Source organism: Nothobranchius furzeri, chromosome 16 (assembly GCF_043380555.1).
Source record: "Nothobranchius furzeri strain GRZ-AD chromosome 16, NfurGRZ-RIMD1, whole genome shotgun sequence".
Taxonomy (NCBI): domain Eukaryota; kingdom Metazoa; phylum Chordata; class Actinopteri; order Cyprinodontiformes; family Nothobranchiidae; genus Nothobranchius; species Nothobranchius furzeri.
Window position 1 is genome coordinate 60,144,684 of NC_091756.1, and position 26,234 is coordinate 60,170,917.

General features: G+C 43.3%; 2 protein-coding genes across 2 annotated transcripts; one reads left to right on the top strand and one right to left on the bottom strand.

Moving 5' to 3' along the window:
- The first annotated feature begins 8,310 nt into the window (after positions 1-8,310).
- On the top strand, positions 8,311-23,612 carry atg4b (autophagy related 4B, cysteine peptidase). The gene is made up of 13 exons (XM_015976393.3): positions 8,311-8,455; positions 9,667-9,768; positions 9,881-9,952; positions 10,041-10,139; positions 10,269-10,370; positions 10,455-10,527; positions 15,940-16,019; positions 16,412-16,608; positions 22,311-22,389; positions 22,472-22,617; positions 22,690-22,746; positions 22,822-22,915; positions 22,999-23,612. Exons 1-13 carry the CDS (start codon positions 8,446-8,448, stop codon positions 23,070-23,072), a joined length of 1,185 nt encoding a protein of 394 aa, XP_015831879.1. The 5' UTR covers positions 8,311-8,445; the 3' UTR covers positions 23,073-23,612.
- On the bottom strand, positions 23,537-25,971 carry dtymk (deoxythymidylate kinase (thymidylate kinase)). Its single transcript, XM_015976396.3, has 5 exons — positions 25,720-25,971; positions 25,530-25,638; positions 24,180-24,270; positions 23,897-24,094; positions 23,537-23,826 (listed from the first exon to the last, which is right to left on the bottom strand). Exons 1-5 carry the CDS (start codon positions 25,847-25,849, stop codon positions 23,710-23,712), a joined length of 645 nt encoding a protein of 214 aa, XP_015831882.1. The 5' UTR covers positions 25,850-25,971; the 3' UTR covers positions 23,537-23,709.
- Positions 25,972-26,234: the final 263 nt, after the last annotated feature.

Genomic DNA, 26,234 nt, shown 5'->3' on the forward strand with positions numbered 1-26,234 from the left:
TACTGGAGGAAGCCAGCAGCAGGTCGGTGATAGAATCCAGATGAGTGCGGACCACACGTGAATAGCGTTGGTCCACATAATAGAGGTTAGGATTGATATAGATATCCACAGTCCAACATATAAAATCAAAGTTTACCGGTGAGCAGCGGCAGCCAAACGCGCCAGCGCTCACTCAATCCGGTGGGCGTGTCGATGAGATGGTTCATCCCTTGCTTCTCCGGATACGAGAGTTCTGATAACAACATCGCTCACACATACACCATTCATCTCACGTCTCATTCACACCAAGATCCATTCATCGCTTAGAGTTTAGAGTTGGTCTTGTTTAAAAAATTTTTAGAAATAAATCTTCTTAAACATTTTAAAGGTGACTCTCTCTTCTCTTGTCTAATACGAAGTGTTACATAATCCCTGCAATAAAAAGTTCAAATCTTCTGGTTAAAGGTACCCAAAGGTCCATAAGATTGATTTCATATTTACGATGTAATCTCATGTCTAATGGTTCATTAAATAGATGTAAATTAAATTCTTACATTCTTAAGGGAAGGATACTTCTAGGAACTAAAGTCTAGGAGGATGGTCCAAAGAACTTTGTTCCTAGAACTACGCAGTCCGAATGCAACTATAGTCATGAATATGTAGATGCCCCATTTGGCCGCTGGAAAACGTAAAAGCAACGCCGCCATATTGGATGGGTCTCCTCACTCTCCAAAGTCAAAGCACACTGAGCAACAATGCCCATTTCTGTGCAGCCCACATCTAAGCTTGCACACTTATACTGTACAGTCTTTGTTAGCTTGGCTTTTAGTGGCGCAGTCCACTGGCTCAGGACAGTGGCATCTTCCATAGATGGCAGGAAGTTCCCTCACAACTGGAAAACAGTCGTCCCTTTTGTAACTTCATTTAGTTTCTGCCACACTGAACTGCCAGAATTACCAGTTTTGGTAACTTGAGGGCCCTCTTGTGGTGACTAGTGCAAACTGCTTCTCACTGATGTAAAAATCCTTTTCAACAGTCATTGGTAAAAACCGAAGAATGTTCTTCTGGATCTGCTTTATTCTGTTTTAAAGGGCATAGACAGCTTATTTCCCTCTTCAAATCTGATTATTGCTTTTTTTTCTTTTTGTGTAAAATATGATTTGAGGGGTGCAGGTCTGGAGGATGATGTCTATTTATCCTTGCTGAAAGAAATTTTTGATGTGATCAGAAATGTTTACTTTATCATAAAGAACAAAAAAATTCTGTATTATATTTTGCTGCTTTATCATTTTCATCACAATTGCAGCTGTTATGTTCCGCCAAATAAATAAATATGGCGCCAAAGTGTCGGGCTGACGACTTCTGCAAATCTTTTTATTTATTAGTTTTTTTGCATGTTGATATTTGGGCCATGGCCGTTTTAACTTACAACTGTTTAAAATGAGTGTTCGCATCATTAAAATGGAACTGTGTGGAGTCTGTTCAAATCCCACCTGATTTGGGTATCACGTTGAACAGAATCAGTTTAGAGAACCAGAGATTAGCTCTGTGCACCAGCCAGTCGCAGTGGAACCAGACACAAAGTGCCTTAAACCAATTCCAGGCCAATCCAGTTCTGTTTTAATATGCTTTAACTGACATAAATTTCACCTTCCGTGGTTAATGTGGAATAACTATTATGAAATTCCATCCACAATAGCTGCATTAACTAGCTCCACAGCTAAATGGTTTTGAGTTGGTTTAAGACCTCAAACCCTTATTAACTAGCCCTCACTCAGACGAACCATCAGTACTAATCCCTGTTTTCTAAAAACCGATCCATGCAAACTGTTCCAAATCTTAAAACTGAGACCCGCTTCAAAAACCCTGAAATGGCTATTTTAAACTAGTTGTTCTTTTTGTTTTTTTACTCACTAAAAGTTGCAGAGGTCTTGTTTCTCTGCATCGTGTCACTGATTTGTTTTTCATCTGTGAGGAAGAGAATATTTAAAGCAAGTTAGAATATCTTCTTAAGGTTTTAGTTGAGTTACTATAATCTTAGATGGTCACTTGGATGCAGCACCAGACTTTATTTGCAGGATTTTGTGATTAATGAGCACTTTTGCAGCTTTTACAGAAGAATTCCCCTTCCAAACTGCATGGAGCACTCAGCAGCCTGCATAAGGAGTTGTGGTTTGTTAGATACATTATAATTTATAAATATTATTTCATATTGTCTGCTATTGTCTGGTTATATTAACACATATTTTCATGCATTTGTAATCAAATGTCTCTATATTTAAATTAAACCAGTAGGTTATATTTTCCAGCCGAGATAAAATGACTAAAATGTGTTTTTTCTAGAGTTTAAAAACGGCCTTTTGGAAATCTTGACCCGAAAGCCATGTACACAACAAAAGTGGCACTGCTTGTCCTGAAATGTTTAATTCACACCTATAAAAAATCACTTTTGTAAATCTGTCAGGATATACTCTCGTGTTTGTTTTGACTCAGGTGAAGATATGCAACATGCGTATTTTGTCTAAAACCTTTTTAAATATTTCAGAATGTTTGATACCTAACCTATCACTGATTGTTACAGACATGGAGTACTCCTCAAATAAATAAAAACTTAACTGCATTTGTATTGAAATAAAAGGTCTTGTAATGTTATATTTTTGCATGGGTGCTTTTCAAAGCACTCAATACACCTAAAGGACAAGTAATTAAGACAGACGAGGCACCAACAGATGAGACAAGTAAAAAATGTCCTCATAATCTCATGAATGAGTCTAAATAAGTAAGTTTTGAGTGTGTTTCCAATGTGAAAAAGCACGTTGGATGGATGGACGGTGTCAAAGAACCAGTGGCTCTTGGACCCATAAAAGACAAGCTGGCAGATGGAATTTTTGTGCTGAGCAGAAGCAGAAGGTCAGTGTTCAGGATGGAATAACATGTCATCATCCATGGGTCCAGGTTGTGAGGGACTGTCCTCTCCCCAGCCACCGTCACCTGTTCTTCCTTTAGGGGAACCCCAAGTTATTCTCAGAACCTGGCAGTGTCTGTACCCCGCGAGCCCAATAAAAAAAGCTAAATCTGCTTCTTGTTGGACCATGTAGAATACTTGGGCTGAGTAAATCTCAACAACAAAACTTGTTGCCAGGGATTTGGACACATTCTTGGGGGCACTACTCTAATCTTTAAAGTATGTCAGTTCCATGACCTACAGACCCTCATCTCAACAGCTACATGAAGCTTCAATGAATCGAAAACATCCTTCAGGAACCACAAAAGGCTGCATTAACCAGTAAATGAATGTATCTAACGGGGGTCACAGGGTGAAGGAGACGTTGAGAACCAGTGAGAAAGATCATGGTGAGATTCTGCACACAGTCTGGGCCAAAACCAGTTTATCAGAGACCACCGACAGATGGGACTGGAGAGCAGAGACACTGATGGGACTATACCTGCTTGAACCTGAGGGACCAAGGCAATCAGCATGGATGACTGGTTTGAGACTGGAAGCCTTCCCACACCAGGGTGACCAGTATAAGGAGTAGGGATGGATTCCAAATGTGGTACTTTTTAAGGCACTGACTGAATTCTGTGGTACCCACCAGGGATCAATTCTCCTACGACTGGCTTTTTCATATAAGAGGAAACCGTCTTCCCTTGCTGCAGAGTTTTTATGTTTACAGCCAGACCTTGAGTTTTTTGAAGAAAATGTGAATTCAATTCAACTCAAAGCTTTATTTATAAAGTTCCTTCCGCGACCCTGTCAGGGAGCCCAAGGTGCTGTACACAGTACATAAGAGACATAAATCACAATGAATAAATAGATAATAAAAGCAATTAAAATAGTGCAAAGAGGGTAAAACATTGAAGTAGAAACAAATAAAACAAGGGAACTCATCTCTATACCGACTATTCTGTCCTGTTTTGCACCATACCAGTTTCTGTTTTTTGAAATGACAGTCTTCACTAATACCATGCAGACGCACACCTATCTGGAATAATCCTGATATTTTGCAAAATAATAAAATGATGAACCTTCCGGACTGGAAAAGTAAAGGAATCCTATGCCTGGAACACATATATGAAGGATTGGACTTCATCCCATTCAACAGAATAGTCTCCCAATTTGGAATGGATAAGAATAGCTTTCTAGAATACCACCAAATTAAATCTGTAGTCAAACAAAAATTTAAGCTAAATAAAATAGAATTACAAACACCACCAAGGGTATTAGACTTCTATAATCTCAAACCCCCCAAACTACTGTCTAAAGTATATAAGACACTGTCCAAAATAGACGATAGAATAGTAATCCCTATTGAAAAATGGGAGGTGGATCTATCAATCAGCTTTGACCAGAACTTCTGGTCCCAAACTTGTTTAAATACTTTTAAAATGATCAGACACTCCAATTTACAATTAATTCAATACAAAATTCTACACAGAGTACACTATACAGGTCATCGGATGTTCAAGATGGGGTTTGTGTCGTCTGACACCTGTACACACTGCACAAACAATGTTCCTGACAATTACATCCACGCACTGTGGTCCTGTCCACCTGTCCAGGAATTTTGGGGTAGAGTATGTGAAGACCGGTCAAAGTCTCTGAAATGTCATATCCCAACTTCCCCCTCTCTTTGTTTACTGGGAAACCTGGACGATGTCCCGATTGAAACAGCTTTAGTTCATGTGGTTCTGACTGCCCTATGCATCACTAAGAAAACTAGTCTCATGAATTGGAAAAATAGAGAAACTCTCTGCATTAACCAGTATAGAAATCTTTTGTTAGATCATATTGCACTTGATATAGCCTCTGCTTCCACTTCAGATGAATCTCTCTGGGCTCCTTTGATCGGTTCCATCACATAGCAATGATGAGGGATCATTGATATTGTCCTGCGGGATGATGTGGGTGATGGGGTGGAGGGTCTGAGTTTGGAGTATGTGGACGTTCCCTGGAGGTGGGTTCACTGGGGGTGTCTGAGACTGGGGGGCTACTGCCCCCCTCTGAACGTGCTTGGGTTGCCTCGTGAGGACTGCTGGCAGTTGTGAGTGGGGCCCCTTGGGGGTCTTGGCGTTGGCCATGGGTCGCTGCCTGGCAGCTGCATTGCCCCTAAGCGGGTCTGGGGGCTCGGGGTGGCCGGCCCCATGTGGGGATCTGGGTGGTGCCTTGGGGGTTGGGTCCTGACACGGATGCTGCCGGGAAGAAGGCAGGAACATGCAGCAGTGCCTGGCCTGGGCTCAGGGGCCTCGGGTAGACCTTGGCTCCTCTTCTGTTCCATCACAGGGGAGGGGGATGTTGAGGGGGAGGACCCAACCTTACCTACAGCAATCAATTTCCCTCTGGGATTAATAAAGTATTTTTGAATTGAATTGAACTGAATTACCTGGATGTCCTATGTCTTATATATTCTGGAAGTTGTGCAAATGTAGGAATGGGAGTAGATGTTCTGCTGGGGTGGGGCTGGGTTGGTGCCCTCGGACTCCGTGAGGCTCTGTGATGCTGCTGCTTTGGGCCCTGACAAGATGGGCTGGAGTCTCCATGCCCTGGGTGGCATTTTGGCAACAGAGGTGCCTATTGGGGCCAGTGGGGGAGCTGGCTCCTTGGAGGGCTTAAGTCCAACCAGCCATTCCTCCCCATCCCCACACATTTTTCTTCTCCTGCTCCCTTACATCATCGCACAAGCATGCACATAGGACCTTGGGGGGAGGACAAGTCAGGGGGTGTGGATATGGACCCCATTTCCGCATTCCTGTGGCAACCTGCCCCCCAATTTTATTTGCACCTTAAACACTTCAACTAACGACATTCCACACACACTTAGGGCCTTGGGAGTGAGCACATTCAACGGCAATTGGCAGGGGGATTTTTCAGCCTCATACCGAGTGCCGGTACCCACTTCCAATTTAAAACTGCACTTAGACACTGAGGGTTGTGGGTGCAAGTGGGGTGGTGTGGTGGCATCAGCTGGCGTAGGCCAGTCGATGCCCGCACTGCCCGCTCACCACAGCCATGGAATACACCTCATCAACACACACTAACACTATATTGGAGCAGGCGGAGGGAGATAGGGGTCTTAGCACACCTCTGTTGTCACTTGGCTTCCTGGGGCTGGAGGCTTGGAGGGAGATCTGGCCGTCTGGTTAGGGTCTGGGGTGGTGGGTTGCTTTGCTCAGCGTTGGGCAGGGGAGCCTGCTCATCAGCACCCCAGCAGAAAGGGTTGAACTCTGGGAACCAGTAATGGTTGTACCCCATGTGCAGCAGTACTGGGACCAGAGTGAATAGGGTGTGTATGGGGAGCATGAGTGGGTGTCCGGCATGCATTTTTGTACGTCTTTGGTTGTATGTGCATGTGTGAGCATGAGGGAGGGAGTGTGTGACTGTGTCTGTGTATGACTGTATATGTCAGGTGGGTACTTTGACTCCTCCCTTCTTCTGGGACTTCTTTTGATGCTATACATCTTTGTCTCCCCTCCCCCTGCCACACCTGGTGAGGAGTGCAGTGCCTTGATCTGCCTGAGTGTCTGTGGCTCTCGGGTCAAGGGGTTTAAGATTTCTGGCCTCTGCCTGATCAATCCTGGTGGCTGCCTGGTGGGATCTGGGTCCCTGGGCTCTGCTGGGTCCCCGGCGGGGGTGGTCGCCCTGGGTTGCTGGGTCCTGGGTTCGGCCGGCTGGGGGGTGGGAGGCTGCGGGCGGGCCTGTGGGCTTGCCGCTGATATCTCCCGGGACTCTGCCGGCTGATGGTTGTGGCCCCCCGAGGCAATCCTCTGTGCCTCTTGAGGGGGGCGGGGGCTTTTCTGGTTGCGGTGTCCTTGGGGTCCCTGTGCTCTGGGGCAGCTCCTGGATCTCTGGGACTTGGAGCTCCCTCCATCTCCTATGCATCTTTGGGGGGCAGATCTGTGGCCCCTCACACTCTCTATTGGACGCTCCTATAGAGAAACCTTACATAAACAAGCGCGTGTACACACACAGGTGCTCACATGGTGCTCTCATAAGTATGGACTTGGGCACGTTCAACACATGTCTTAAGGCTGTGGTTGGCACTAAATGCACTGTGATTTATTATCGTGTGATTTTTCAGTAAAACAATGTTGATTTTATGTTTCTTCGTCAAGTTGACGCAGTGATAGCTTGCTCCTGTTGTATTGTTGTGTGTCCCTTTTCTGCAGGTCTAGAAGCAGACTCTTGTTCATCACTAATTGTTTATTTTTGTAGACAGCCGGATCTTGAGTTTTTGAAGAAAATGTGAATTCAATTCAATTCTATTCAAAGCTTTATTTATAAAGTTCCTTCCGCGACCCTGTCAGGAAGCCCAAGGCGCTGTACACAATACATAAAAAACATAAACCACAATGAATAAATAGATAATAAAAGCAATTAAAATAGTGCAAAAAGGGTAAAACATTGAAGTAGAAACAAATAGATAAAACAAGGGAACTCATCACTATGCCAACCATTCTGTCCTATTTTGCACCATACCAGTTTCCATGTTTTATTTATTTATTTATTTTATTAAAAGAAGCTGAAAAATGTCAAATGTGAGCTTGTAATAAATTTTGTTGCATTTTATCCCACTGTTAGACTGACTTCCTATCTCTGTTGGGTTTGTCTTATCACCTAATTATTAGACTATCTTATGTCCTTGCTTTAATGGGTTTGAGCACATCTGTCATCATCTGTTTAAATGTGTGTCATCTAATCACAATTTAAATCAAAGCTGATTATGATTATGACTTATTGTTCACCTGTTTTCATTAATCTAGAAGAAAAACACACATGCTGCACACAACTGGGCAAAATAGTTCCATTTACCTATATTTCATACGTAGGTATGGCACACATATGTTTATCCTATTTACTCTGCTTTGATAAGAAAACCTCAATCCTTGAGAGCCAAGATATATAAAGTAAGAAAGTCTGAAAGTTTTATTCTATTTTTTTTATTATATTTTATTCTATTTTCAATCTTATTATTCATGTTATATGTAGCACATTAGTACCGAAGCAAGTTCCTAGTTTGTGAATTGTTTGTTCACTGATAATGGCAATAAACCTATTCTGATTCTGAAGTCCAACAGTGTTATAAATTCAACAAGATTTATGTTTATTTACATTTTACGTTTTTTAAAATAAATAAACGTAAAAATATTTTGCAACACAGGGCAGAATGGTTAAGTTCAGATTTTCTTAACTAAACTCCCCAAAACAGCCGTTCTGTTGGTGGCAGGAGAAGAAGCTGGGAAGACTGCTAACTGAAATAGCCAATCGTAGTAGAGCCCTTCTAGCCAATCAGAGGCGAGGAAGGTGGTATCTTCCTTAGACGATTCGAACGCACTCGTCCAGGCCTGCATTTATTCGCCGACGTCATCAATGTCCCGCCTTCTCTTGAATTCCACAGCGATGCTCTCTTCCCATTGGTCCAGCTCACTGGGGTGCAGAGAACAACAAACAAGGGGAAGATCGTCGGGATGGATGCAGGTAAGCAGTATTTTATGCTATATTAACGTTTATGACTGCTCTGACAGTCCATTCTTGACACAGGCGTATTCATAACATTGCCATATAATGTATAGAGATCATTTCCTTACTTTATCTTAATGGTGATTCTAAAGTTTTCCGCCTGTAGAGGACAGAGCTTTGTTAGCCTGCTAAAGTGATGAGTAAAGCTAACATCGTTAGCCTGCTGTTACTCCTAAATGTGCTGAAGAGTCCACGTTGACAGCTTGCCGTGTGATCGTAAAAATGGAGTCATAATGCCTCGGTGACATTTGTGATAGTGTCATGTGTAGATGTAGAGTTTCTTTGTCGGTGAGTTTCCTGAAGTTCACGCTAGCATTGCGTTCCGCCTGAAGGCAGGCGAGCTTCCCAGTTAATACAGATATTTTGCTGATTAGCACCAGATTGTAGAAAGACCGAGAATGCTAAAGAGCAGCCGGTAGGTCTCTGTCTGCGTGCTGTGTTTTCCTCTCTGTGACCGAAGATAAAACGATTCTATAAGAAATCTCACGATTTCTGTTATCTGATGACCATGAATCAATCAGCACAAGGTATAAAACTTTGACGTTGTCGAGACCCACTTTAAGACAACCGTAGTATATGTAATAGACGCCACAATAAAAATTAGCCAACATACGTTTTGTCTTTAATTTTGTAAATCTGATGTCCACAACCCTCTGAAGTAGCCCTCCATGGTTTTAACACATTTAATATGAATCTTCAGTTCTACTTTTATGATCATGTATGAATGATCTTTTCTAACCATAGATCAAGGTTACAAATCAAGTTCTCTGACATTATGGTTTTGCCTACTTGTCCCACTTAAATGCTTCAGAGCAGCAAACTAATGTCAACGTCACACATGGATAATCTGTCAAAACACAACAGAGAAGCTATCTAAACCAACCTTTGAAATCCATATTTTAAATTGTTGCATACAATATTAATAATGCTCTCATTCATTCATTAAATTCCACCCACATCCCACATGGAAGAAACATGAGTTCATATTTGCGCTTGTGTGTCACACTGCTGTGTGTTGATGCCCATCCTGGAAGTGACTGTGGTCCTACTCCAGCAGCTGCTGGCTGCTCTGTCTTCAGTTATTTCAGCTGCAACAAGCGGTCTAAGTGCAATAACACTGATATGAATAATCATCATTACTATGTACTTTTTATGGTGTTATTCTGCAGCTACTTTGACGTACGACACACTTCGTTTTGGAGAGTTTGAAGATTTTCCGGAGACGCCGGAGCCGGTGTGGATCTTGGGGAAAGAGTACAGTGCACTGACAGGTTGAATTTACAGATTAATGAAAGTTTTATTAAAAAAAATATTGCTGTCATTAAAATAACATGACCTAGACTTTTTAAGCAAATGTGTCATTGGTTTCTGCTCCTAATGCAGAGAAAGATGAGATCCTGTCAGATGTCACCACACGACTGTGGTTCACATACAGAAAAAACTTCCCTCCCATTGGTGAGTGGAAGCAACAGCTGCGTTTGTGGTTGAATTTTGCTTTTAGTCACAGAATAAAAGTCAAAAATGATTTTGAAATGTTTGACAGGAGGCACTGGACCAACGTCGGACACGGGATGGGGGTGCATGCTACGATGTGGACAGATGATCCTGGGAGAGGCCTTGGTGTGCAGACATTTAGGCAGAGGTGAGGTGTTTAACAGACTCAACAGTAATCATTAAGAGTTTAGTATGAAAACCGAGCCTTCTCCAGTGATTAGACCGTATCAAGCAGGACTTGTTTTAGCCAGATGTGGTGACCGGCTTTTGTTTTCAGACTGGAGATGGGCCAAAGGCCGGAAACAAAGAGAAGAGTACGTAAGCATTCTCAACGCCTTCATTGACAAAAAAGACAGTTATTATTCCATCCATCAAATCGGTGAGTTTTAGACCTTTTAACATATATTATAGGTTCCTGATGAGGTAAACAGCTGTTGTTGTTTTTCCTTTTTAAATGCTGCAGCCCAAATGGGAGTTGGCGAGGGCAAGCCTATCGGACAGTGGTATGGACCAAACACAGTCGCCCAGGTTCTCAAGTAAGGACTAGAGAATTCCAGACATGTTCTTTTTATATTAAGTATGGTTTTTGTTAGGGATGCACCGATCAGGTTTTTTGCTGCCGATCACCGATACCGATCACGTGGATTGGCCAGAAATGTTCTACAACATTATAATGAGTGCTACAAACTACATAATCTGGGAATAAAGGAAATGTAACCTAATCTAAAATGGTCTGTATTAGGGTTGTCACGGTGTGAAAATGTAACCTCACGGTTATTGTGACCAAAATTACCACGGTTTTCTGTATTATCGCGTTATTTTTTTAAAGGTGCTACATTTTCACACAATTAAGTAAACCCTGTATGTCAGGAAAATATTGTCCTCAGTTTGTGTCTAAATTTTGCCTAAAATGTGTTATTTTGTAATTATGTTGTTTACTTGTTTACATTTTTCCCCTTTAGTCTTTAAAATACCAATATTTGCCCATAACTTCTTATTTTTTGTCTGTTTGATGTCATCATTTTAAAAATATTAGATCAGATGGTACTCAGTACTCAAGTAGCCTTCTAATCAGGTACTTTTTTACCCTTACTTGAGTAATAAACCCTATATCAGGAAAATATTGTCCTCGGTTTGTGTCCTTCCAGTGAGCTTTGCAGATGTGGGAAAATGTCATCAGGCAGTAATCATTGTTAAATTCATAATTATTCTCGGAGAGAGACCAACTCTTATCTGCCCCTGGGAGCCCCGTAATGCATAGCGTCATTTCAACATGGGGGTGTCCGCGACACGGTTTATATGCAGGTAGCTAGGGCTGCAACAACGAATCGATAAATTCGATGAAAATCGATTACTAAAAGCGTTGGCAACGAATTGCGTCATCGATTCGTTGTGTCGCACAACTCTTCCAAAAGCGCCCCCCCTTCCCGCCCGCCGTTGCGCGCAGACCAGAGCAAGTCAGATCAGCGCGAGGGAGAGCCGGCAGATCAGCGCAAGGGAGAGCCGCAGATCAGCGCGAGGTAGAGCCGGTAGCGGCAGATCAGCGCGAGGGAGAGCCGGCAGACTTGCGCTGCTGCGAACCGGTTCCGCATTGTTGCACAGCGATCCAGGCAGCTGCTTCCAGCGCACGGTCCATTCTCAAAGTGGCGCAACCAAAAAACTATAATTAGCACACAATCGTTCATGTCCGCACATGTTCTCTATTTTCTGTCTTATTTGTGCCTGAAGCTCGCTACTGCGGAGCTCATCACCTGTGCTGTGGTGATGTCACCTCACGCAGCATCGAAAACGCGCTCTGCGCTTTATGGTCAGGAGATCCCTTTGATCTGCTCAAAAGTAACTGGTGAGGTGAAAAGGTAAGAATCCAGGCAGCAGTTTTTCTGGAGAATTAAGAGGAGATGCAGGAAGATGAGAGACAGACAGGACAGGAAAATAGTTCAATAAAAACAAGAAAACAAAACAAAGTGTTGAAAAGTAAAATGTAGGTAGATTTATCTCCACTACACGTTTTTACCAGTAAAAAACAATAAGTTATACACATGTCATATTTATACATCTGATACAATTCAGATCACCTTCAAAACTCAGTCACACACCCAGGGCCGTTTCAAGACATTTTGGGGGCCAAGGCAAAATGCCCCACCCCCCCAATAACTGGGCTCCCCAGAAGCCTCTGTGTAATCCATACCCTCTCCAGTAGTATTAGTTATACGGTGTGGGTAAAAGCCCCTCAGACATTACTGACATGTTCTAATATTATCAGATGAAAAACTAAATTATCAGACATGCTGTCTCATCTGCTTCTTTTATAAACTTGCAAAAAGTAACAAAACCATTTGAAAGCCACTAATTCTCTGAAAGTTTCCATGGAGTGTGTGACAACTTATTTTTTCATTGATCCTATCGTCTAATCTCACAGCTGAAACAAGCATCCTTAATAATCTGTGCACAGGAAGCTTACCGATGCTGTAGTAAAACAAAAGGTATAATAATTTATTATTAATAAAACCTTGTTGCAGCACTAAAGCAGAAAAATTAGATTTTGCATTAAATATGCAAAATATTTACATATGAATTGTTTTAGAGCCCTTTAATTGGCAGAATCTGATATTAATTTAGTTCTTACAAAAAATGGGTCCCAACATGGTTTGTGTGGCGTTGCCATAGAGTGACGTCATAGACACAGATCCCCTGTCCTCTTGTTTGGAAATGGAAATATGGTCACCCTACATTAAACAAACTGTCCACCCGGGCTTTTGCACTGCACAGAGACGCTTCGCTGCCTACGACTGAACGTCAGTTGAGAGTCAGTCTCATGCAGACTGACCAATGAAGAGAGGGCCTCAAGTTAAGACCCTCTCCTCATTGGTCAGTCCACACGAGGTGGGTCAAAGGTTACTTTGGGCGGGTTACGTGTTGTCAGGCATTCAAGTATTGAGTATATTTACTGCATATTACAGTAAAATATTCTGTATGTGACCACATTATGGTGATCCTTGGGTCGTGATGATGGAGCCCTTGAATATTGTTGCCCAGGGTACAACAAAGTGTTAATCTAGCCCTGGTTCCGCCGTCACATTCCCGCAGAAACTGGTTGATCACACCGGGGCCAGACTACTAGCATGTGGTTTTACAACCACAATGTCCTCAGAAGCAAAAACGCTTTTAAAAGGGAGGGAGGAGTCCTAACTGTTGCTGCAGGCGTGTTGTGTGAGAGTGCAGTTATATACTGGTTAATATATTTTTGGGTTCGGTTGCTTTCATGTGGCCTAATGTGAGTCTATTTGGGATCATTGGAATGATCAGCAGCATTTCTTGATGTGACTTTATGGCAGTTGCCCAGGGCATCATCGCAAGGAGGATGACATTCATTTACTTTTGTTTTATTTGGTATTTTTTCAGTCATTTTTGGAAATAGTGATCAATTTTGATTAATTCACGGCCAATGTTTAATTACATTTAAAATAAATGTCAACAGATGAGATCAAACAAAACAGATGAGAATTGCCCTTAAGCTGTTTAACTTGGACCAAGCATTTTAGGTCACAGATAGGTGTAGCTTAGGGTCTCTATCTATACACCTTATAAGACAATTTAGGTGATGGCATGTTGTTTTTCTGCTATTGAACTGTTTTCTAATAATGTTGTGTTAAATAAAGTGAAGGAAGGAGAGAAATAACGTTTCCCTAGCAGTTTTTAAAAATTTCCCCATGTAATCCGATTTATCGATTAATCGTGTCGAGACCCCATCCGATTAATCGATTATCCAAATAATCGTTTGTTGCAGCCCTACAGGTAGCGGCGCTGCGGCTGCTTTATATAGCGACTCGTTGCATTCTCCCTCAACCCAAATCCTCGGATCACGCATTTTAGCTAAAACGCTAATGTTAGCTTGCCTTGCGTTGACTGTAGAGTTGGGGGTGATGGTCACGCAGATGTGTCATGAGATTTGAAGCGTTGCTGCCTTTCACAGACACTTTTTCTGCACGCGCTGCAAACAGGATAGCCGTCTTAGGTGTGTTCTTGCTGTGTCTTTGTAAATCCATGCTTTCGTTCTTTTTTAAACACAGAAACAGTTTTGTTTACCTGTTTGTAGCTACGGTTTCGCCGACAGCTGCCGGCTTCTTCAGGCTGATGCTGATGGTGGCGCGTCACTTCCTTCTCCGTTTATCTGCGGGCAGCAGAGGACGTTGTCGCCCTCTACTGCCCGCTCTCCCCTCTCCGACGATGCAGTCCCATGCGTGGTCCAGCGTGTAAACTCCGTCGTCCCTGTTCATGGTCCCACATCCACGTCTCCTTATCTCTATTGCTTCTTTGATCCATCTTTTGTATTTTTGTTGTTCGGTGGTTATGATCCGTGTGTTGTCCCAGTCCATTATATGGTTTTCTCTTAAGCAATGATCTGTTACGGCTGACTTCTTTATTGTACTTTCTGCTTCTTCTTTTGCTGCTCTTGTGTGTTTACGATTTGCCTCTTTCTCGCACTCCTTTCTGTGTTCTATTGTCCGTGTATTGAGTTGGCGTCCGGTTTCTCCTATGTATGTTTTATTGCATATTTTGCATGGGATTTCGTAAATGACTCCACATTTAAGTCCAGCTGATATTTTGTCTTTTGGGTGTACTAATCTGTTTCTAACTGTTGTGTATGGCTTTGTTGGTGTGTTTATGTTGTGTTTTTTCATTGTTGCTCTTATGTTTTCCGTTATGCCTCTGATGTATGGTAGGGTTATCACTGGTTTTGGTTCTTGTCTTTCTGGGTTTCTGGTTCTTTTTTTGGGTTGTTCTTTGCTTTCTGTTTTTGTTTGTTGTTTTCCTTTGTTTATTGCCCATGTCGGGTATCTGCAGGTCTTTAAAGCGTGTTGTATGTGTTTGTCCTCTTGTTTACGGTCTCTCTCTTCTGTTATTATGTTTGCTCGGTGATATAATGTTCTGATTACTGACATTTTGTGTATGGTGGGGTGTTCTGATGTCCATAATAGATATTGGTCTGTGTGTGTTGGTTTCCTGTATGTGTTTATGTTTAGGGTCCCGTCGGTCTGCCTGGTGATTTTCATGTCCATAAATGCTATGCTGCCTTCTGTTTCTAACTCATAAATGAATTTTATGTTGCCCTTGTCGTCAATATTGTTTAAGTGTTGTGTTAGTGTTTCTGTTTGACCTTTTGGTATGATTTTCAGTATGTCATCCATGTAGCGTTTCCATAGTTTTATTTTGCAGTTTGGGGGGGCGGTGGCTATGGCTTTTTGTTCCAGGTCTTCCATGAAAAACTCGCACAGGGTGGCTGATAACGGGTTACCCATGGCTTACAAACAGGTAAACAAAACTGTTTCTGTGTTTAAAAAAGAACGAAAGCAAGGATAGCCGTCTTCTATCAACTGTCCCTCGACATTCTTCAAATATCCACAAAACGCCCGTACTTCCCACTTTGTCTTCTTTGAGGGATAATAAATGTCCTCCTGAGCGCTGCCGTCTCCTCCTTTGGCCATTTTTTCAGCTTTAGCTTCAAGAAAGTTTTGGTTGTAAACAACAAAGTGCGCATGTGCCGCCGGCAACTTCAGCCGATGATACGGTGGCTGGTAAGGGTCACCGCGCCTACACCGCAGCCACGGTAATCCACCGATATAATATAGTTTTTTAAAAACAAGACAGTTATTATTATTGTCAACTTTTTTTACCGTGGTTTACCGCTACACCGGTTACCGTGACAACCCTACCTGATCGGTCTGCTTTGATCTATTTTGAAAACTCCAATCAAAACCGATAGGGGCGCTATCGGCCGATTGGGATCAAATGCCGATCCATCGGTGCATCCCTAGTTTTTGTTTAAGTCCTAACACTTACAAGACAAGGAGAGACCATCGTCAAGTTTGGAATCAGCTCTTTTAGTTTCAGCCAGTTTTTATCAGTAGCAGTGACCGTGTGACTGTGTGTTTCTCTTTCTATTTTAGGAAGCTGGCAGTGTTTGATACGTGGAGCAGATTAGTCGTACACGTGGCAATGGACAACACTGTGATCATCGAGGAGATCAGTGAGTGCAGCTGTGATGCAACTTGGATGGTCGAGTTGTTTTGCTGCTTTAAATATCACTCCAGGACTGGTGTTCCTGTTTGAGTCTGGGACCAGGCTTAGATCCTTTACTGGTACTACAGAAATCTGAGTCAAAAGTAAAATGTACTTTTGCACTTCTGTTGGATTTCGTTAGCTGCTCAGACATAAAAATGTGATCAAACAGCAAAATATTTGTCCAAACAGAAATGAAACATTTTGATTATTAAATCCCCATAAGCATCTTCTTCTTGGCTATTTATTGAAGTGTTTTTATGTTTGATTGTTGTTGTTTTTTTGCACTAAGGTGAAGTTTAATGCCATGACCACAATCAAAACAAAACATTTGTGTGATTACTGTTGTTCCTCCTGCAGAGCGTCTTTGCATGCCCTGGCTAGACCTAGCAGGGCCATGTGATCAACCAGCGGGAGCCGAGGAGCTGAATGGCTGCCTGGAAGGAGCCTGCGCCCTGGCTGAGGAGGAGACAGCTCTCTGGAAACCGCTGGTCCTGCTCATCCCCCTCAGGCTGGGCCTGAGTGATATTAACGAGGCCTACATCGACACCCTGAAGGTGAGAATTTATGGTGATGGTGGCCCTTTGGTTTCTGCTGCTGCAGGTGGCACATTAGTCAAGTCATTCCAGGGAGACAATACTCTGCTTAGGAAAGGAAAAAGGAGGTCAATTACATTTATTCACCCTTATCAAAAACTTCTGGGACTATTCAGACTGTATACATACAGGAAAAGCCATGAAGGCTTTATTACTATTGTTTTAGCTGTAGAGTCCTGCTCTGGGATCCCACGGGTAAAGCTGCTGCGGGTCACTAAAAGTGGCTGCGATCGTTGAAGAGTACAGCTGTTGTAAAATTAAGTCTGGATTCTGGAGAAGATTAAACTAAAGAAAAGGATGCAATGTTGGATTTATGGGAAAGCTAGTTCTTAAGGAGGAAATTGCAGGTACTTTTTTTTTCATATAAAATGTTATCAAAAAAATACTATTTGAAACTCTTATTGTGGTTATTGTACTTTACAATACATAACAGCCCCTTATTATGAGTAAAAAGTGGTCTTTTTCAGTAAAGCTTCTAAAAATGCTCTTTTTTTGTCTGGGGGTGGTGGGGGGGTGTGGTGGGGGGGGGGGTTTATAAGCTAGTCCTGCCTGTAGCTTAGTGTGGAGGGTAGGTAGTTTACGGGTAGAGAGGTCGTGTTATGGAGTTAGTGTGTGTGTTCACTAGTTTTTCATTGCATTAATTTTCCTTAAAAATGCTAAACCATTGCGTTTGTGGAGGATGTACCAACTCCAGCAGGTCTGGACATCAAGTCCGCGGGTTTCCAAATAAGAGAATGAATCCCACTTAGGGCTGCAACAAACGATTATTTGGATAATCGATTAATCGGATGGGGTCTCGACACGATTAATCGATTAATCGAATTACATAGGGACATTTTTAAAAACTGCTAGGGAAACGTTATTTTTCTCCTTCCTTCACTTTATTAAACACAACATTATTAGAAAACAGTTCAATAGCAGAAAAACAACATGCCATCACCTAAATTGTCTTATAAGGTGTACAGACAGAGACCCTAAGCTACACCTATCTGTGACCTAAAATGCTTGGTCCAAGTTAAACAGCTTAAAGAGCAAGTCACCCCCTACCAGAGTCTAACTCCACTCCCGCTTCATGTTTGAAAAATGCAACGCATGCTGTTGCCTGGCAGACCGAGAGGGCGGAGCCGCTAACATATACACACACACTCAGGCTCACGACAGCATTGTGACATCATAATGTACCAGTTTACATCATAGCATACTTCTTAGCCAATAGTGGTGGCAGATTTAAATTAAAATACAGTGCAGAGTTTTTACCTGACAACGGCACAGCACTGCCAGTTTTAGGCAGAATATTTAAATTTTAACTAAGATGCACTGAAGTGCCAAATTATTGACGACATGTGTCTGCAGCACGATTAGACACTCGTTTATTTAGTTTATCAGCAAAAAAAAGTTTATTTGGGGGTGACTTGCTCTTTAAGGGCAATTCTCATCTGTTTTGTTTGATCTCATCTGTAGACATTTATTATAATTGGGGATGTCAAACAACTAATTTTTAAATGTAATTAAACATAGGCTGTGAATTAATCAAAATTAATCACTATTTCCAAAAATGACTGAAAAAATACCAAATAAAACAAAAGTAAATGAATGCCATCCTCCTTGCGATGATGCCCTGGGCAACTGCCATAAAGTCACATCAAGAAATGCTGCTGATCATTCCAATGATCCCAAATAGACTCACATTAGGCCACATGAAAGCAACTGAACCCAAAAATATATTAACCAGTATATAACTGCACTCTCACACAACACACCTGCAGCAACAGTTAGGACTCCTCCCTCCCTTTTAAAAATGTTTTCGCTTCTGAGGACATTGTGGTTGTAAAGCCACGTTAGTAGTCTGGCCCCGGTGTGATCAACTAGTTTCTGCGGGAATGTGACGGCGGAACCGGTTCGCAGCGGTGCGAGTCCCCCCCCCCCCCCCCCGCCTATCTAATAGCGTTGCGCTTACAATTTTATAGACTTTTTTTAACGAGCTTAGGGCATGTCTAGCCTGTGTAATAATCCGGGGCTTGGGCGAATCACTTTTGAAAAGTTTTTAACTTACCCGGACACCGAGCTCTCTCCTTCCTCGCTGATGATTCTGACATGCTTGCGTTTAAGACGCTGCATCATCACCGTAGTACTCCCGTGCCATGCTAAGTCTGACCTACAAACATTGCATGTCTTCGCCTGATTTAACTGAAAATGCTCCCAAACTTTAGAAGTTTTTACTTTTTTGGGGTCTCGCTGCTTCTGCCATGTTCCTCTTCCAAACACCTGCCAGCTCTCCACTGGTCTGCGCGCAACGGCGGGCGGGAGGGGAGGGGGCTTTTGGAAGAGTTGCGCAACACAACGAATCGATGACGCAATTCGTTGCCAACGCTTTTAGTAATCGATTTTCATCGAATTTATCGATTCGTTGTTGCAGCCCTAATCCCACTACCGGTTGTTCGTAGTGCACACTTCAGACCGGGAGGATTACAATCCCAGCGATGTGATGGGAGTTCAGCATGCCTCCCATCCTCCTGAGCCCCATGGTGGAGTTTAGAAAAATCCTTGCTGGCTCCCAGAGCCCAGGTCAGCAGTGGAACAAGGTCAGGGAGGTCCGTGCTGAGCTCCAGAAGCAGATGGGGCGTTGTTAAAAATTGCTAGCAGGCCGGGGAAGCTCGTTTCTGGGCCGGACCCAGGTCCGAGCCGCCTGCCCTGAACAGGATGACGGGCGTCTCTCCCTTTCTAAAGCGCTAATGAGCTATGTTACGTGAACAGATATTAAGGAGTATGAAACAGCTGACAAACGCTCATTATAGTTTATTATTGTCATGAATCGATGTTATATTTAATGACTAATTGTCTGGTACTTGACAGAAACCTGTACCACATTGTGATGTTAGCACACGAGTTTAAGCTAGCATCGTTCACTCGCCGAGACGCCTGCTCGCTCCACAGAACCTCGTGACACCACAGCTGAATCTTCCTCCTTTGGCCATCGTTTCTCCCTGTGGCTTGTCTCTGCTCTCTGGGGCGTGCAGCAGGCTCATAACTGTATGGTTGTGGTCCACCATAAGTATAATTATAAACAGTTAAAGTTTCCTCTGCGTCAGAACCGCCATTAAAATCCATATTTTTTACTGGATCAAGCCAACAGGATAGTGATGCGTCAGTCGCGAACGAACCGGCTCTTTGAAGTGAATGACGGGAGCCGCTCGTCATTGGGAGCCGTCCCCCCCTCCCCCCCTGCCTTGGCGAAAGCTACAGGCGATTGGTCAACATGTGTAACTGTGTGTCCAGACTGTCCACACACAGAGCAGTAGGGACGGGGAAGAGGGAGGATCAGACTCAGACACACAGTAGAGCACATGCGGGCGGAGGGAGACGAGAGGGAATGAGGAGGAGGGAAAAGGCGAGCGACGAAGACGGTGAGAAAATGAGCGCCAGCAGTCGGAAAGTGGAGATTTCTTAAAGTGTTCAGTTATTAAATCCATAGAAATGATAAATATTTGATATATTGCTTTTTTTTTTACATTAGTAAATCATTTTACATTTAGTTTAGCATTATTTTGGTTATAAATGTACTCTACGCAACAGAAAATCTGAGGAGCCACTTGGGAGCCGAAAGAGCCGGCTCTTTTTGGTGAGCTGAGCCAAAAGAACCGGCTCTCTAAAAAGAGCCGGAATTCCCATCACTACAACAGGACTCCCTCTGCCTGCATCACATCTGGTTTGGCAGAAAAAACATTTTTCTCACAAAAATGACTCCCAGTAAGTAATTAGCTAATAATCTGCTTTCCCAGTATCGCCTGATTGCCTTTCTTGTCCATTTTCTTTTTCCCTTTCCTCACATCTTTTGATCACAATTTTTGCTTTTCCCATTTTTAATGAAATATTTTAGTCATTTTTGAATTTCTTTGTTTTGTTCTTGAGTTAGGTATTTGTTTTTTATTGCAAGTCATATCCTCATCACAATATTAGCCACTGTCGTCATGCATCGCAGGTTTTCCTAATTTCGCACATCCCTAATTGTCAAAAACACATTTCTTCCTTTTTCTCAAGTCCTGCAGCTGAGCCAGAGGAGACCGGACACTTGACAGTTCAGATGTCCGGAACATTTTCTGCATCTTCGAGCTGCAAAAATCTTCTGCAGCAATATTTTAGCATCAATGTGCTGTCGGCTCGGATACGGTCTGTTTCTACTGATGTAGCAATTAAATACTTTTATTGTATCACGGTGAGTTTTTAGGCTCCGTAATTACTGTAGCACCTCTATAGAATATGTGACTTGCATATGGTGAAGGATTTGAAGTCATGAACAGTCGCTTCTGACAATGCATGCATGAGACAAACTTCAAAAGGCCACAGCTGGGTGTTGAACCTGAAACCGCCACACCAGTGTTGCCAACTTCACTACTGCATCAGCTGACAGAACTTAGATCAGGGGTCTCAAACTCAAACGGGGCCGAAATGAAACTCTGGGACGGAGTCGGGGGCCAAACTTAATATTTTTTGAAAAAGTGATGCAAATTTGCACATTTTCTTTATCAACATTTATGCAATTTAGAACCTTTAAATTAGGAAACAAACATATTTCTGCATTAACACTGAATGTGGAATAACCAAATTACACACGAGCAAGTCGGTTTTAAATAAAAGGCATCAGTGGTATTCATTACTTGTGGTATAATCAGCATTTTTAAAATCTATTCAGGATTTATGTTTTCTTGTTTATTCATTTTTCTTATTTTTATTCTCCTTTTTTTTTCTCCTGTAATACGTGTCATCGCTGCTGTGACGTCTAGCTTTCCCCGCTGAGGAACAATAAAGGGATTTTCTATTCTATTCATCTATCTGCAGCCTTTCCACTTCCTGTTTACTGTAGGTTAAATCTTTTCTCACGGGCCAACAACAAAATAAAAATATCATTTGATCTTAAATGAAAGTGCAACATCTCACCTGTTAACTTTCATGTTTTGGAGCAGAAAAAGAGCATAAAACCAACATATTTAAAGCTCAGTTTGCTCCACTGGTTTACTGTGATGCTCACCTGTTCCAGCCAGATACCTGCATCATGGGGTTGATCTGAGCTGAGGAGGAGACTCCTGTTGTTTTGTTCATCTTCATCATAATAATGACAACATTAGATGACAACAGGTGCTCACATAGGTTTGTGCTGATGAACATGTCTGAGCAGCTTGACCACGTTGTTGTGTGTCGGGGAGGAAACACGACCACAGAGCCGTGCTGGTTTGAGCGTGTCGCTGCTCGCTGGAGTTATATCAGCTCTGTCTGGACGTTAGTTGGAAAACTTTCTCTTTCAGTCGTGAACACGTTACTGAGCGGCTAGAATCTCCGTTTCTGGGCTTCAACGTCAGAAAATGGCTGAGTGAGAGGCGTGTAGTTTGTTCGAGACAGCAGAGCTGCAGACACCGGCAGCAGACGCTGGAAAAAACACAAAGGAGGGGGCGCGTCGGCTCCGCGCTGACGCCACAAAGCATCATGGGAGTTGAAGTCTTTGTGGTAAAATCGGCCAGCGGGCCAGTTTTAATATATTTTTGATATTTATCTCGCGGGCCACATAAAAATGCTCCGCGGGCCGCATCTGGCCCGCGGGCCTTGAGTCTGACACGTGTGACTTAGATCATGTCGGCCACAGCTGACACACGTCTGGTTTCTCTTCTCAGCAATGCTTCATGCTGCCTCAGTCCTTGGGTGTGATCGGAGGAAAACCCAACAGTGCCCATTACTTCATCGGTTACGTCGGTACGTCTTCCCTCGTTTGGCACACACGGAGTGAACAGATTGTCTTTCTAACCAGTCTGGTTCTGAATCTGTCTGCCCGCAGGAGAGGAGCTGATCTATTTAGACCCACACACCACGCAGCCTGCTGTGGAGCCGTGTGAAGACGGTCAGGTTCCAGATGAGACGTACCATTGTCAGCACCCACCCTGCCGCATGCACATATGTGAACTGGACCCGTCCATAGCAGTGGTAGGACGGTCTCCTAAAACACTGGGAAATGTTAATGAGCAAGCCTAAGTTTGGTGTTCCTGGTGTCTGCAGGGTTTCTTCTGCAGAACAGAGGACGAGTTCGATGACTGGTGCATGCGTATAAGGAGGGTATGTCTCTGCTGTTCTCAGCTAAGTAAAGGATCGCCTTGCCTTTAAACAAGCTGCATGTGATGTTTGTTCCAGCTGACCTGCAAGAGAGGGGGCTTGCCCATGTTTGAACTAGTAGACAGCCAACCTGCCCACATGGTCAGCATTGATGCACTTAACCTTACTCCTGGTAAATAAACCACGTTCATTCTAAACGAATAAATACTTCAGATGTTGTGAATAAACACACTTTTTATGCATTTTCCTTTTCAGATTTCTCAGACTCTGACAGACTGGAGCGGTTCTTTGATTCTGAAGATGAGGAGTTTGAGATCCTGTCTCTGTGAGGAGCACGGCGAACTGTGACTTCCTGTTCTCTACAGTAGGCAGAGGCTTCTCTGAGGGGGTGAACATTAATTTGAGACCTCTTGAGCCAGTCCAGTTCCAGTGGGGCAGTACTCCGCCTCTGAACGCTGTTTGCATCCAACATGGAGGAGACTGCCCGGTGGACGCTGTAGCCGGAGCCGCTCTGTATGCACATCGTCACATACTTGTTTATCCGTCCGAGTCTTAACTTTAAATGTTTATGCTGAAGTGATACGGTGCCTTTCCCTGACTCCATAGTAAAATTGCCATAATGGTTTTATGTTGACTAGACCTACAGTGGCTCGTGATGCCGACAGCTTGTGCAGTCTGTCACTAATCGCTCATCTCTAACAGCTTGTAATGGAACCAAATCAAGTCAAACCTGAAGGCAAGTTGTAATAAACTCTGACGCAAACGGATCCTCGCCAAGTTAAAAACATGTACGTTAGTTTAAAATAATTTATTTAATCAAAACATCCTATCGGCAAGTTAAGGACTGCAAATAAAAACCTGATCTTTTATTTGGCAGCTGGTCGTCTCTTTCAAGTCAGCCATGATGTATTTGGTCTCATGCCAACAGATGGGGTTAGTGTGTGGATAACTTGTAGCTGAAGCCTCTCAGCCTCCCTTCCAAAGCTCTCCGAGTGGCGTGTTCTCCGCTGCGCTGATGGCATTCAGGCTGTGGTGTTTGATGTCGTCGTGAACATCGTCAACATTCTTGGATGCATCGATTACCTGAAAACAAACATCTGTTTGTTGGTTGTTTTGCCTTAAACGAGCATGTCTGTTAAAGCCATCCGCACACCTTCCAGTTTACTGAAGGATCTTTCATGAGCTGTTTGAACTTCTGCTGGACCGACTTCTGGAACGCGCTCGTTTCGTATCGCTCGCTTCCAAACTGGCCTCTCAGAGCAGCCTCGGCCGGGTTCAGCTGCAGGAACATGACCAGGTCCGGCTTTGGCAGTCCCACGTCAGGTTTCATGCACCAGTCCATGCAGAAGCCCTGGAGAAGACGACAAAGTGTTTCTCCTCAAACGTGAACTGGAACAAAAGGATGCAACGTTTGCCGTGGAACGGGAGTTACTTACAGGCTTTGCGCTGGTAAACGCGACACCAGAGAAGGCGTACCTGTCCACGACCAGAGTGATGCCCCGATCCAGCTGCTGCTTCATCAAAGGCCTGTGTTTAATACGAGTGTTAGGATGGTTAGAAAGAGAAAAAAATGGCAGTTTGCATTTAATGCTGAACTCTAAAATGAGGTTATGGTCTTTTGTCATTACCAAGCTGCAATAAAAAAAATCCTCCACCTGAGTTATCGTGGCTTTTGTTAAAAGTTCCTTAATATAATTCCTAATTGGCCAAAATGATTATTAGTTGGTAAAATCATGGACGTAATTTTGGGGGGGGGACAGGGGGGACATGTCCCCCCCACTTTTTCCAAAGTCAAGTTTTGACCCCTGCACTTTTTACCATCCAAAAACAACATTACGCTATATTAAATTGACACTAGTTGGGCTCTAGGACCAAGCGGAAAACAACTGTTTGTGTTGAAGCCGGTTTCCCATTAGAGTATACTGTAAAGATTACCCTCACCCCCCACTCCGTGTCCCCCCACTTCTTAAGTGAAAATTACGTCCATGTGACACACTACAGTTAGACCCAAAAGAAGCTTCAAGGCACTAATTTGGAAAACTATTATGTCCAGAGACTCTAGCCCAATAAAAAGAACCTCCTAGTTGTTTCACTGTGGTTTAGAAACTTGATGCATGCCTTTGTTTTCTCCATAAAACGTTTGTCCAACATCAGCTGTGATGTTCGCCATTTCTTTGTTACTTTTGGCCATTTGCCGGAATACCCTCCCTTATTCGTGCGGGATGCTTTCATGTTGCTCAGAGGGGGGTCTTATTGGGTTAGGGTTAGGTGTAAAACAGCCCACACCGCTTATGCTCCGTTTGACTTCCTGATTGGAGGCTTGTGAGTCAAAATGTGCAGGAGGACCTTTTTATTGGTCTAGAAGACTGAAACTAAAGCAAGTTTAAATATTTTGAAAGCCAGTGTCTAGAGCTCCTTTTAGAACCATCACCTTGTGTTTATCCTGGATCTGATCTGGACTCGGACACGACCCGAGAAGTGCTCCTACACACACACACACTTTGTCTAACAGATATTTTACATGTGAGAAACCTTTTCTTCTGACTTTTGTGACTACAAGGAGAGCTGTAGCCTCTCCACATCCTGAACTGGATTCAAATATCACGCTACACTTAAAGCGTACGCTGTTTGAGAAAGCTTTGCAACACAAGACGTTAACTGTTGCCTCGCGGCAAGGTTGCAGGTTTGAAGCCTGACAGTGGCCTCTCTGTGTGGACTTTGTGATCCCCGTGCGTGTTTTCTCCCACAGGCTCCAAACAGGTTTAGGCTACGTGAGGTTAACGTACACTAGTTCCCAGCGGTTTGCGGAGAAAAGCAAATGCACCGTGTGGTCCTCCAGGTCGCTCTTCTTCTCCAGGTAAGCGCTGATCAGCTGACCGATCGTGGTGGTCCTGTCTGGAGAAACAAACCTAAAGCTGTACCACACACCTGGGCGGAGGGCGACAAAAGACGCACGCAAACGCTAAAAGGTCTCACCGGGGAACCTCATCATCTCCGCAGGCCGACCGCTAGCCTGGAGAGCCTGGACCAGCTTCTTACACTGGGTCGTTTTCCCGGCTCGGTCCACTCCCTCCAGCACGATCAGCGCGCCTCTTTTTGATGCCATTCCCCACGATCTGTTATTGTTTAATTATTTATTTTTACTGCTGTAGGAAAAAAAAAACACTCGCGAACTCCTTAGCATCAACTTCCGCCATCAAGCTACTTCCTTTTCAAACGTTTTGGTGCTCTAGCGCCCCCACCTGGTGTGGAGACGCAGCGCATTCTGCTTAACCCTTAAGGACCCGTGGTGACACTCAGACCGTTTCAAGCATCTGCAAAACAGCTTCTGCGTTTGTTTTCGGTTTTTGTGTTTCTGTTAAAGTGAGTTGTTGTTTATGTAATGACTCTGCTATCATATTTCCTATTTTTTTGTATAATTTGAGGACCCGCTCCAAAGCGGGAAGCGGTTTGTATCCTCATAAGTCAAAAACAAATACATACACATATTC

What these genes read in the sequence shown, in the direction of transcription:
- atg4b (XM_015976393.3), top strand. An exon ending in TGTGATCATCGAGGAGATCA is followed by an intron (nt 16,020 to 16,411) that starts GTGAGTGCAGCT and finishes TTCCTCCTGCAG; the next exon opens with AGCGTCTTTGCATGCCCTGG. An exon ending in TGCACTTAACCTTACTCCTG is followed by an intron (nt 22,916 to 22,998) that starts GTAAATAAACCA and finishes TTTCCTTTTCAG; the next exon opens with ATTTCTCAGACTCTGACAGA.
- dtymk (XM_015976396.3), bottom strand. Translation starts at nt 25,849, where the DNA reads ATGGCATCAAAAAGAGGCGCGCTGATCGTGCTGGAGGGAGTGGACCGA. An exon ending in GCAAACCGCTGGGAACTAGT is followed by an intron (nt 24,271 to 25,529) that starts GTACGTTAACCT and finishes TATTAAACACAG; the next exon opens with GCCTTTGATGAAGCAGCAGC. An exon ending in ATCCTTCAGTAAACTGGAAG is followed by an intron (nt 23,827 to 23,896) that starts GTGTGCGGATGG and finishes GTTTGTTTTCAG; the next exon opens with GTAATCGATGCATCCAAGAA.